Source organism: Hylaeus volcanicus, chromosome 7 (genome assembly GCF_026283585.1).
Source record: "Hylaeus volcanicus isolate JK05 chromosome 7, UHH_iyHylVolc1.0_haploid, whole genome shotgun sequence".
Classification (NCBI taxonomy): Eukaryota; Metazoa; Arthropoda; class Insecta; order Hymenoptera; family Colletidae; genus Hylaeus; species Hylaeus volcanicus.
In genome coordinates, this window is record NC_071982.1 from 4965190 (window position 1) to 4978891 (window position 13702).

Here is a 13702-nt window from a genome sequence, read left to right on the forward strand (position 1 = left end):
GATTGAGTAGAGTTCTGAGTAGCATATGCTATCGAAACGAGTAGAGTGGTGTAGAGTGAGTAGAGTTATGAGCAGTATAGAGTGTCCAAACGTGTAGCGAATAGAGTAATGCAGATCGAGTAGAGTTCTGAGTAGCATATGCTATCGAAACGAGTAGAGTAGTGTAGAGCGAGTAAAGTTTTGAGCAGTATAGAATGTCTAAATGTGTAGCGAATAGAGTAATGCGGATTGAGTAGAATTCTGAGTACGATATAAACTAGAATAACCAGATTACACAAGTGAAGTATACCAAATTGCAGCAGAAGGAAGATAAACGGTACGATTTCCAACGTAAACTGCAAACGACCCGATTTTCACTCGACAAGAACCACCACCGAGTTATTTTGTCACCGTGCCTGTCGCGCCACGGCAGATCCAGTTTAAGCGGATCGCGACTAAAAACAGTTAAAGAGCCGCGGCACTCGATCCGTCAGAATTCAACTTTCATCGTGTATTCCCAGAAAACGATCCGGGCTACCAGGAAACGCGACGGTAAACGGTCGCGCGCACGATAAGGTTTAAAATGAAAGTACGAACCCGATTGTTCGCTCGTGCATTGTGAACCGAGGCTGTTTCTCAAGGAAAGAAGTCGGGATATGGCGTCAACGGAACGCGCACGTCGCGCACCGATCGCGTGCAACCTCACGACTGGCGATGTCGCGAATAAACAGAAGAAAAAAAAAAACATATTAATATTTATTTCGCCGCGACGCGAACGATATCGATGCGAATTTAATCCGCGACAATATCATCGGATCCCGCGAATTCATCAAGCGAATCCGACGACAGAACGTAATGCCTTTGAAGGAGGCAATATACAAACGAACAAAAATTCGTCGATCAACGACACACTTTAATCCTGTTTTATCCGTCGTGTCGAGTAATTGGCTGGATCCGGGGACAAAAAAAAGAAAGAAAGATGCATCGTAATTGAACGCATTACGGAACACCTACTTTGTGAACGGTACTGTACGCTTAACGGTACCAGCGGTGCTATTCGTACTACGTTCGTTTGCTCGCCACGTGTTCGGTGAATGTGTAGATTGGCTGTTAACATAGTTATCGCATTCGCGTATCGACGTATGCGCTGTCGTCAAGCGCTGTCTAGTCGGCCGCGTACCGGCCGATCTAGCAGTCGTTTTCTAGCATTTATGTGGCGTCGATGTATTCGATAGATCAGGAGAGCATAGCTTAGAGACGGTGGAAGGTAGAGTAGAGTAGAGTAGAGTAGAGTAGAGTAGAGTAGAGTAGAGTAGAATTGAGTAGAGTCGAGTCGACTTCAGTAGAGTTGAATAGTCTACACTAGAGTAGAGTAGAGTAGAGTACAGTAGACTTTTGTAGAGTTGAATAGATTAGAGTAGAATAGAGTAGAGTTAAATAGACTAGAGTAGAATAAAGTGAACTGTAGTAGAGCAGAGTAGAACAGAGTCGGCTCTAGTAGAGTTGAATAGTCTAGACTAAAGTAGAGTAGAGTTGAATAGACACTAGGGTAGAGTAGATTAGACTTTAGAAGAATTGAATACACTAGAGTTGAATCGAGTAGAATCGAGTAGGTTTTAGTAGAGTTGAATAGACTAGAGTAAACTAGAATTGACTAAACTAAAACTAAGTAAAATTGAGTCGAGTGGAGTAGAATAGATTTGAATAGACTACAGTAGACTATAATAGCGCGTATCAGAATAAACAGTCCCAGAATACGAATAAAGTAAACAGGTCTCGTAACAATGGCCATTATGGCACGAATCGATCCCAGTATTTTGCGTTGCGGCAAAGCGAAGAGCGAACTAGGAAGACCGAACTTTCCCACAGTCCTTAACAGTCTATCCATCCACTTTAAAATCGGTTGGCATAATTTGCCAATGCGATTCGAAGCGGTGTCCCTAACAATTTGAAAACGAGCGTCCAGCAATCTCTTCCAGTACCGGGTTTCTAATTGATTCGCGTTAAAAATTCCATTGCTCGAACCGATTACGATGACCGAACGGCAAAAAGATTCCCGTTTGCTTTCTAATTCTAATACACAGCATCGCGTGAAAACCATACGAAAGAGAAATGGATTACGGGGTGTGAAATGCGAACTAGTCATACTGGAATGGAAACGGTCCGCTGTGACTCTTCCACGCTTCGAATTTTCACGGTGGATCCTGCGAAACTAATTCCTGGAGAGTCATTTCGAATCTTTTGGATCGCTCAGCGTCTCCGACTCGATCATTTCTGGGATATCGCGCAAGATTACCGCACGGAGATTTAAAGTTTTTGCCCCGTGTAACGGGGTGTTCCATTAGCCACGGTGTTTAGAATTAATCGAACTGGCAAACCTGGAATTCATGGTGGGTTCTGGGGATAAATTGATGTAAGCGCTGGATTTCACACGTTGGAGTTTCTTTCGAGCCGAATTCAAAGCGTTGGAATTTTTTTAAAGCCGAATTCAACGCTTTGGAGTTTCCTTTATGCCAAATTCAACGCATTGGAATTCCTTTTGAGCCGAATTCAATACATTGGGATTTTTTTAAAGCCGAATTCAACGCGTTGGAATTCCTTTTCAGTCGAATTCAACGCGTTGGAAATCCTTTCGAACAGAATTCAACGCGTTGGAACTCCTTTTGAACAGAATTCAACGCGTTGGAATTCCTTTTGAGCCGAATTCAACGCGTTTGACTTCCTTTTCAGACGAATTCAACGCGTTGGAATTCCTTTTGAACAGAATTCAACGCGTTGAAATTCCGTTTGAACAGAATTCAACGCGTTGGAATTCCTTTTGAGTCGAATTCAACGCGTTGGAATTCTTTTTGACCCGAATTTAACTCGTTGGAATTCCTTTTGAGCTGAATTCAACGCGTTGGAATTTCATTTGTGCTGAGTTCGATGCAATGGAATTCCTTTTAAGCCGAATTCAACTATTGGATTTAGTTTTGTATTATCTACCATTGTACAAAAGCTAATTAAAAAGTCAGTGTCACGCATGAGAATCTCTCCTCGTTAGAGATAAAATATAAAAATGGAGGCAACCGCGATTCCCCTTTAATCACCTGTATTGAAACGTACATTATTTCAAGGCTGTTTACAAATTCACGTGTTTATTTGTTAGTCATTCACAACAACGAAGGTCGGCGATAATTTACGCAACAATTTATCGCGTCGTATATTATTTATTAAAATATCGCTGATGGAGAAGCGCGGTGGGACCACAATTTCGTGGAATTTTAACCAAATACAATTTGCATTCCCGGGCAAGACATAGGCCTGTGTTTGCTTGTGATGTAATTGAACGTAAATTAACCGTCTCGGTGATGACAACGCGAAATGTCAAACTGACATTTGCGCAATTAAGGAACAAAAAGCGGCGTTCTTCGACACGTAACGCGATCGCGACGTTACGAGACCGCTATCGACGTTAAATCATTCAAAACACGTTCTACAATTCGACTAGAATATTTTTTCAGCTTTTTCCTACAACCTCGATGGACATTGCTTTCCTCTGGTAATTTTCCGCACGTTCCTACGCTCTCGAGTCTAATTGTAAGCATCACTTTATAATTGTTTCCTGATCACTGTTTTTTTTTTGATACCTACATAAATCCCGAAAAACGATAAGAGTCTATCGGAAATTTATTAAGTCATTCGTTATCGATGGCGTCTCTATAAATAAAACGGTTGTCAACTTGTTATCCGATATTATTGATGAAGATCATCGAATTTTAATCCGCGTGAAGAAGTTGTTTTTAATCGGAAATTATTAAATTCACTCAAGATATTAAAATCTCATGAAGCATCGAGAGGCGCTTCTTTCTTTGGGTGTTGGATTATCGACGACATCCGAATCTATCGAGATAAATATTTGTTTTACGTAATTACGTTCAATTAAGTTCCATTGACTCGAGGTTTCATTAAAATTGCTGGACACTTCGCGGCTTCTTCGATAAATTATGACACTTACTCGATTTGGATTCTGTTTATACTCTACCTGACGTTTTCGAGAAAACGTAGACAAGAATCACTGAAAGATGGAAAAATAAGATTCACTAAACACTGATCACGTCACTTCTGTCTTCACTGACTGAAATTCTATCGAGTTACTGGGCTGTACAACTCCTGCGAGTTGAATCGATGCGTTGGAATTGCTGTGAGCAGAATTCAACGCGCTGGAGTTCCTTTTGAGCCGAATTCAACGCGTTAGAATTCCTTTTCAGCCGAATTCAAAGCGTTGGAATTCTTATTGCGGCGAATTCAACGCATTGAAATACCTTTTGAGCCGAATTCAACGCATTGGAATTCCTTTTGAGCCGAATTCAACGCTTTGGAGTTCATTTTGAGTCGAATTCAACGCATTGGAATTCCTTTTCAGTCGAATTCAACGCACTGGAATTCCGTTTGAGTCGAATTCAACGCATTGGAATTCCTTTTAAGTCGAATTCAACGCACTGGAATTCCGTTTGAGTCGAATTCAACGCATTGGAATTCCTTTTAAGTAGAATTCAACGCACTGGAATTCCGTTTGAGTCGAATTCAACGCATTGGAATTTTTTTTTTAGCCAAATCCAACTCTTTGGAATTCTTTTTGAGTCGAATTTAACGCGTTAGAATTCCTTTCGAGCCGAATTCAAAGCGTTGGAATTCTTATTGCGGTGAATTCAACGCATTGGAATTCCTTTTGCGCCAAATTCAACGCTTTGGAGTGCCTTTTAAGTCGAATTCAACGTGTTGGAATTCCTTTTGAGCCGAATTAGACTCCTTGGAATTCCTTTTGAGTCGAATTCACCGCGTTGAAAGTCCTTCTGAGCCTAATTGAACACGTTAGAATTACTTTTGGCTCGAATTCAATGCGTCGAGTAGTACTTTTCGGCTGAATTCAACGCGTAGAGGTCTCCTTCCGCCGAAATCGACGCGATATGATCCTTCTTAATGGGAATCGACGCGTAGCAGCTCGCTCATCGATCATCGACCAGTGCCCGTATCACGCAGCGATCCTTTCTCCACCGGCACAACTCGGAGACTGTTTTCCGAAAAGCTATCGGAAGCGCGGCGGCACGCAGGTCTTCTTCCACGCGATTTCGCGTCGCCGCTCTAAACGCGTTACGCCCACTCGACTCGTTAAATAATTAGATTTCGTCGCCGCGGACAGTTTCTAAATTGATGTCAGCGTCGCGGCGACAGTCGATGCCTAGTGACGCACACGGCCGAGCATAATGCGCGTCATTATCATATCGATATGGCCGTCAGGGCCAATAATTGTTATCGCTTCCTAATTCCCAAGGTTCGATCGCCTTTGATGATTCCTTAGCTCGGTTGTAACGTTTTCCTCCGTCGAAAATAGTAACAATTCCCGAAGAGCGTCTGAAATGTTTTGGAAGATTCGATTATGCCTCGGGTCTTCCGCGTTTCTTCTTTGTTTCAAAGTTCGCGTAAAAGTTACGCGGCTGGACGGTCGAACTTCGTTCGATAATCGATAACACGGCCGACCACAGTCCACCGACTCGTCGGATTTCCACATCGGTACGCTTTGTTCTCTTCTTTAATTTTATTCTCAATGGAATCTTCCGGCCACGTGGACAATCATCTTTCTCCAACCGTGACGATGATAAGAGCGAATGCAATTTGAATCTCGCGAAGAACGCGCAGTTTGCTGAAGTCACTTTCTAGAAATGAGGAATACGGAATCGATGACCATTAGTCTCGTTTGGTGTCACACGAACGCTCGATTCGATTTCTCTGAAAAAATCCTGCAGCCTTATCTGACAAATGACTTCTTGTCGATGGTCGCACACTTTTGCAACTGACCGACTCTCTGAGACCCACTTAATGTCAAAATGCACGCGAACGAGATTTAATTATCGCTTCGATATCTCTCGTTATCGTCCTTAGTAACGCCACCAGTGAATTCAGGATTTCTTTGAGTGTAAAGTACCAAAATTCGTTTCGAATTTAGAGTCGAATTGGATGCCTTGCAATTCCTCAGAGTCCAACTCAAGATCTTTCAACGAATTGCATTCGTCCATAAAGAATTCCTTTGAGCCAAGTGTAAACTACCAGAATTCGTTTGAGCCAAGTGTAAAGTATCAGAATTCCTTTGAGTTGAATCAAGCGCCTTGAAATTCCTCCGAACTCTATTTCTCTGTAAAGAATTCCTTTGAGCCAAGTGTAAAGTAACAGAATTCCTTTGAGCCAAGTGTGAACTACCAGAATTCGTTTGAGCCAAATGTAAAATACGAGAATTCCTTTGAGTTGAATCAGGCGCCTTGAAATTCCTTAGAGTCGAACCCAAGACCTCTCAACGAATCCTATTCCTCTGTAAAGAATTCCTTTGAGCCAAGTGCGAAGTAACAGAATTACTTTGAGCCGAATTGGACGCCTTAAAATTCCTGACAATTGAAGTTAAAACTTCTCAACGAATTGAATTCTCCTATAAGAAATTCCTTTGCGCCAAGTGTAAACTACCAGAATTCCTTTGAGCTAAGTGTAAAGTACCAGAAATCCTTTGAGTCGAATCAGGCGCCTTGAAATTCTTCAGAGTCGAACCCAAGACTTTTCAACGAACCCTATTCTTCCTTAAAAAAAATCCTTTGAGCCAAGTGCAAAGCTTCAGAATTCCTCTGAGTCAAATTCGACGTCTCGCAATTCCTTGAAATCCAGATCTCATCAAACTCGAGGCAAATTCCATTCCTCCCTGCAGAATTCCTTTGAACCAAGCTCAAAGCTTCGAAATTCCATGAATTCCGGATCTACCAAAATGAATTCCATCCAGTTTCAGGACGAGTTTAAAGAATTTGACGCGCCACTGTTCTAATTTGGCAATCCTAATCGTAAAAACCAGTGACCATCAACAGACCGCGATTTTCGTAACGCGATCGAGCAGAAACGGCACGGCGTGAAAGTCGCGGCGATCAACGTCCTTCCCCTCCCTCACTTTGACTTTCCACGGACGTAACGCGAGAGCAAAGCGCTTGATAGACCAGCCGTGGTATCCTTTGAACTTCCAATCGGTGCTTTCGCCGCATCTTCGATTTCACCAGCCCGTTCCCGCCGGTCACGGTTTCAATATTGAAACGCCCCGCCGCGACTTGGCTCGCTTTCCATCCGATTCACGCGACACGCCGGCCAGTTTGCACGGTTTACGGTTGAGTTGAACGAAAAGTTTCAGCGACACGACAGCTCCGGCTCGATTTTACGCAAGAATTTCGGTCACGAACCGATTCCCTCGGTGCTGAGGCCCGTCGATCGCACTTGGGACATTTGCGGTACTTCCAGCCTACTTAGGACGCTTTGCGATTCACAGAAATCGACCAGAGGAACTGTGGAATACATTTCAAGGGATTTTGCATTAAATTAATATTTTTTTGTAAAGATGGGACCAGTTTCAGTCGAATGGAAGAGCCCTGGAATTTATTGGAAGACTTTGGAATTCGTTTGAGTCAAGTTTGGAATTCCTTTGAGACGAATGCAATACTTTGGAAATCATTTTAGAGGAGTTACAAGCGTTGCCATTCGTTTGAGTCAAGCTTGGAATTCCTTTGAGACAAGAACAATTTGTCCGAGTGATCCAAATTCCTTCGAGAAGAATGCAATGCTTTGGAATTCATTTCTTATTCGTTTGAGCCCCTAATTCGATGCTCGCAAAGGAATTCCCCAGCGCGCTGAATTCAATTTCCCGCGATTCCATCGCACCGAAATCACTCCCTCCCAGACTCGATAAAACTCTCACTCACACTGTCATGAAACCCTCTTCAACCAACTCCCACGTATCTTGATGCTAGTACTCGATTCCACTCGCGATTCCCGCGACTATTCTCCGCGAACCGTTCGCGATATCTCGATCGCTGCAACGGATCGCACACCGTTTCGCTCGTGTCCTAATCGCAATCGTGGCCGACGCGCGACTTCGCCGCGGCGCGAAACGCCGACTTGGAGCGTTTGTTTTGAGTCGACGGTAGGCCTGGCGCCATTGGTTTAGCGGGCGCACGGAGCAACGAGGCGCACGCTGTCGCGGTTTGCTCGCAGTTTCAGGTTGACTGGCTGGCTCGCTCGCTCGGATGTTTCACGGCGAAACCGACGAACGAACGGCCTACACCCCACCTCGACGAACAGGACGCGTCGTGACGTGGGTCTTACGGAGTCGCGGTGTTGTACGAGTTCTAGCCGCGGATCCTACGGTTTCTACGCGAGACCAACAGTTGTAGGCGGCTGGGAGACGACGAGGTTACGGAACATCTGTGCTTTGATTGATTCGACGAGGTCGTTTTTCATCTCTTCCAGCAATTACGATGCTCCAGTTACTATTCGTGGATGTAGGACTGTTTGCTTTGCTGAATGACGAGGTGAGGCTATATCAGATCGGCGAGGATAATACAAACACTCGTGAGAGTTTATTAATTACGAGAAGGAATAGGATTTTTGAGAAACTTATGTTTCAGTTTGAGTGCGTTTGTCAAGTTTCAGGCCTTTGGAATTCCTTTGAGACGAGTAAAATTGTTTGGAATTCGTTTGAGTAGAATTCAGTGGCTTTAAAATTCCTTTGAGTAAAATTCGAGAGCTTTGGAATTCCTTTGAGACGAGTCGAATAGTTTGGAATTCGTTTGAGCCAATTTCGAGGGCTTAGGCTCCTCTGAGACAAGTGAGATGATTTGGAATTCGTTTGAGTCGAGTTCGAAGGCTTTAGCATTCTTCTGGAACGAGTGGTATGGTGAGGAATTCGTTTGAGTAGAATTCGGGTGGCTTTAAAATTACTTGGAGTCAAGTTCGAGGGCTGTGGAATTCCTCTGAGACAAGAGGGATGATTTGGAATTCGTTTGAGCCAATTTCGAGGGCTTTAGGACTCCTCTGAGACAAGTGAGACGATTTAGAATTCGTTTGAGTCGAGTTAGAGAGCTTTGGAATTCCTTTGAGACGAGTCGAATAGTTTGGAATTCGTTTGAGCCAATTTCGAGGGCTTTAGGCTCCTCTGAGACAAGTGAGACGATTTGGAATTCGTTTGAGTCGAATTCGAAGGCTTTAGCATTCTTCTGGAACGAGTGGTATGGTGAGGAATTCGTTTGAGTAGAATTCGGCTGGCTTTAAAATTACTTGGAGTCAAGTTCGAGGGCTGTGGAATTCCTCTGAGACAAGAGGGATGATTTGGAATTCGTTTGAGTCAAATTCGAGGGCTTTAGGACTCCTCTGAGACAAGTGAGACGATTTGGAATTCGTTTGAGTCGAGTTCGAGAGCTTTGGAATTCCTTTGAGACGAATCGAATAGTTTGAGATTCGTTTGAGCCAATTTCGAGGGCTTTAGGACTCCTCTGAGACAAGTGAGACGATTCGGAATTCGTTTGAGTCGAGTTCGAGGGCTTTGAAATTCCTCTGGAACGAGTGGAATAGTGAGGAATTCGTTTGAGTAGAATTCGAGTGGCTTTAAAATTACTTGGAGTCAAGTTCGAGGGCTGTGGAATTCCTCTGAGACAAGAGGGATGATTTGGAATTCGTTTGAATCAAATTCGAGGGCTTTAGGACTCCTCTGAGACAAGTGAGATGATTTGGAATTCGTTTGAGTCGAGTTCGAGAGCTTTGGAATTCCTTTGAGACGAATCGAATAGTTTGAGATTTGTTTGAGCCAATTTCGAGGGCTTTAGGACTCCTCTGATACAAGTGAGACGATTTGGAATTCGTTTAAGTCAAGTTCGAGGGCTTTGAAATTCCTCTGAGACGAATAGTTCGCACTTCGCTGCATTTCCAATTCAATTAAATTTCAAATGCATCGATGCGGTGTCCCGTGGAAAGCGTGTATCGGGTGGAAAGCGTCGTTCATCGTGCGGTCACTGCCCGGAAGCGGTGTAATAGCGAGTCGCGATCATAGATAAGAACAAAACGCTAGGCGTTTCGACGCGCAAACAGCGACGACACCGCTTCTCGTGTGTTTCGCATTTGCTTTCGCCCGCCGCTTACTTTCGCTCATTGTTACGGGGTTCACGCTCGAATTCGCTTGCGTGGACATCTCTCGCTCGATCTCGATTCAACGCCGGTTGCGGACAATCGTGCTCGCGGAGAAAAAGAAGACGCGTTATAGACAACGGACGCCCCTGGAGGGGACCCAGCATCGATTACTTCCTCGCTGATACGCGCAAAACCGAATCTACGGAAGGCAATCGTGCAAAACGAACATTATTTTGTATTTGCATCGCGGATGAAAGTGAACGGATTTTAACAAGCATACGAATATTTTATTTTCTCCATTTTGAAACGAAGGTATGGACCGTCGACGAATTTCAACGCGACGCTGTAGATCGCTGGATATAAAAATAAGGAAAACAATCAAAGTAAATCGAGGTCGTTACACGCATGACTCAGAAATATCTGTTCCACCGCCACGAATGCAGGGGCCTTGCACACAGGAGGCCTACGAAGGCCACGTTCGATGCATCTGTAGCGATGGAATGATATTTCTGAGCCGAGAACACGTGATCTACTTATGATTCGTTTGAGCCATATTCGGAGGCGTTGCATTCAGTTTGAGCCAAGTTGGTTGGCTCTGAAATTCCTTTGGAACGAGCAAAACTCGTTTGAGCACATCTGGTGGCTTTGGAATTCATTTGAGACGAATGAAATGACTTCAAATACGTATGAGTCATATTGGGAGGCTCTGCAATTAACTTTAACCGAGTTGGAAGACTTAAAACTCGATTTGAGCCAAGTTAGATAGCTCTGGAATTCCTTTGAGCACATCTGGTGGCTTTGGAATTCATTCGAGACGAATGAAATGATTTGGAATACGTATGAGTCGTATTGAGAGCCTCTGTAATTCACTTTAACCGAGTTGGAAGACTTAAAACTCGATTTGAGCCAAGTTACACGACTCTGAAATTCCTTTGGAACGAGCAGAATTCGTTTGAGCACATTTAGTGACTTTGGAATTCATTTGAGCCTAATGGTAGGGCTCCCAAAATAATTGCAATAAATCTCCCGCTGGACTGAATGCGTAACAGATGCATCCACGTGATGAACACATACAGGGTGACCCACTAAAACCAGTCTAATCTAGAATCTTCCGAGCGCAGAGTTCTGATCGATAATAGAACGCGATCAGACGTAGCCGTGATTAATAGGATCGAAACGATTCCGATTCTAAGCGACTAACCGCGCAATCACGGATAAGAGACGACCGCCAATATCATAACCGCGGGTATCTCTCGGTTCAGAGGGGATCGAATCGATAACGCGATTCCGCGCGCGTCACGGACACGAGAAGACCTTCCTGGGCACTCGATGCCGGTAGAATTTATCGGGTCCGATGGTTCCATCGACAAAGCGATTACGATTAACCTTTGGGAATTGAGGCGAGCTAAGTATATAGGGTGCACCGTTTACACGGAAACAGGTCAACAATATTTCCGCTGCTTATTGGATACATGGACGACCCACGACACAATGGAACGTTTACAGAGAAGGGAGGGGGTAGATCCCAAGGTCGCTTCTCTCCTAAGACTACAAGGTCAAGCTCAAAATTTGGTGCCATTTCTGTTTTTTTTTTCGTTACACAGTAGATTCTGAGGAAGAAAAATTGACACAGTGATGAACACACAGTGTTCATCTTACTGTGTTTATAAATACTGTATTATGAACGAATGGCGATTAATATTAATTTCCATATTTAAATGCTGTCGTCGATGGCTTTTATACACCGATAAGAGATTAATCGCGCAACGGTTAATATTCATTGTATTCGCAGATGGGTCGAAAGTGCGCGCGAACGAAGTTTCATTCGGCTGACAGTTCGCTCGAATGGATTCCCAACTCTGACCAACGTCCCCGTCGTGTCTTTACGTAACGAGTTCTGATTAACTCGTACCAGGCGGAGACGGTTCGTCGTTTCGCGGCAGAAGGAGGCGCTTCAAGGAGGCTTCCGCGAACTTCGGCTCGCCTAAAGAGAAGCCGACCGTGCACGATCAGTAAACATTCTTGTCTAGAGAAAAAATCTCGAATAACAAGCCTGTTTATTTATTACTGTCCGAACAAAGTTAGACAGAATTCTTTTATACGCGACCGAGGCTCTTATCTAGATAAAAGTCTCGAAGTAACGAATAAAATATGAATAAAATAATTTTCTGTTCGTTACCGTTTAGATAAAAATTACAATTTGAGAACTGATTAATTCCAAGGAAATCCCAAGCGCGGAGGATATCATGGGCGGCTTAAGAGGAGAAAATGTGGAAAAAGAACCCCGAGGAAAACGAGGCAGAACCAAACGAATGGGAAGAGCGAGAGAGAAGGAGAGAGAGAGAGAGAGAGAGAGAGAGAGAGAGAGAGAGAGAGAGAGCGTCCGCTTGGAGACTTTCGCTTTGGATTAGAATGTCTCGAGGAGGGGGAGAGCCTGGCCTTTGCTCGACGACCATTTGCATTCGTGGAGGTTAATGGATTGTGGCAGAAAAATGGAACTCGATCCTATCCTTTCCATCTGCACGCGTGAACCGGGCAAAAACACGGCTACGATATCTCTTGCTCGACTTATTTCGCGGTTTAACGCGATTCTTCCTCCACTTGAACCTTTTTCAAAGAAAAACATGGAGGCGTGCTACCGCAGCGCCCTCGGGGATAACCGAAGCGCCATCTAGGCAGTCGAATCCTCCATTTTGGAAACGGTTTACTTTGCTCGGTCCTGAATTCGTCGCCTCGAATGGAAAAAAAATGTTTGCTTTTTCTTTATTATAGTTTAGTCGTGTCTGACCGTTTACACTATTCCTGCGGATACACATTTTACATTGTTATCATCTTATCCTCTTTGATACCCTTTCTCGCTAGGGATTTATTTAAATTATAATGGTTTGCCCTTATACGGGAAATAGATCTGATCGCCTCCCTGCTCAGGATGCGTTTATGGGTGCGCAGAAGCCAGAGCCAAACCTTAAAACTTTATAAACAATAAAAGTACGTTCGCTATCTTCATTTTATTGTTTATAAAGTTTTAAGGCCGAGATTGCAAAATCAGGCCTTGGAGTCGCATCCGCCAAAGTGTAACGAATATATTAAAACCAAAATTATTAGAAAATATTGCTTCTTTGCTTCAATATCCTGGAAAAAAAATCATGTTAGCCTAATCGCCCTGTCCTCGTCTCTCCTGCAATTGTTGTATCGCCCTCTCTGTCCTTGTCCCGTAGTTTCCTACTTTCTCTGCAACTGTCGCTGAAGTCAACTCAAAGTTTGGCTCTGGCTACTGCGCACCCTTAAATTCATAACTTCTTACCTCTTTGTCGCTTGACAACTCATCTCTGTGGGGTCTGCTGGCCCCCCTCTAGCTCGGGTACCTCGGGGTTGCCAAGCCCGTACTGTAGCTTACAAAAACACCGCTACAGCCCCTGAGGGCGAAAAAAATGTTCTTCGAGTGAGGAGAAGCGTGTATTTATAATATTTCGGTAAACAAGATTAGTGTTATGGTATGGTTCAGCGAATGACGTCACAAAACCGGACGCCAAAATCAATGTCGCGAGCGTAGGAATTAGCAGGGCCAATAATACGATTAAGAGGATCACGTGTGCTGTAACCAGATTTATAAGGAAGGGAACGAAAGGAACGTCTTGGTTAGGTGTACAGTGTTTGTAACATAGTAAGGGATAGATTACATCGAGTAAATTGATCGTCGAGTATTTGTAAATAAATTACTCGTGTATATAAATATTTAGAATCTATAGAATCTATGAAC

At 43.8% G+C, this 13702-nt stretch overlaps 1 protein-coding gene across 13 annotated transcripts in view; it reads right to left on the reverse strand.

The window, feature by feature from the left end:
• LOC128880037 (IQ motif and SEC7 domain-containing protein 2) overlaps positions 1–13702 on the reverse strand; it is a 75852-nt gene that overhangs the window by 39001 nt on the left and 23149 nt on the right. For 3 of the 13 annotated variants that reach the window (XM_054129681.1, XM_054129683.1, XM_054129674.1), the window contains exon 1: positions 3977–4103. The exons of 3 other annotated variants lie outside the window; for them this stretch is intronic. Coding sequence is in view for 1 of the 10 variants with exons in the window: in XM_054129685.1 (XP_053985660.1) it covers positions 13247–13269 (23 nt within the window). In the remaining 9 variants the exon portion in view is untranslated. Of the gene's footprint in view, positions 1–3976; positions 4141–4843; positions 5012–7742; positions 8023–13246; positions 13600–13702 lie in introns of those variants that run through there. 7 more of the 13 variants (XM_054129680.1, XM_054129677.1, XM_054129679.1 and 4 more) reach the window with 7 other exon arrangements.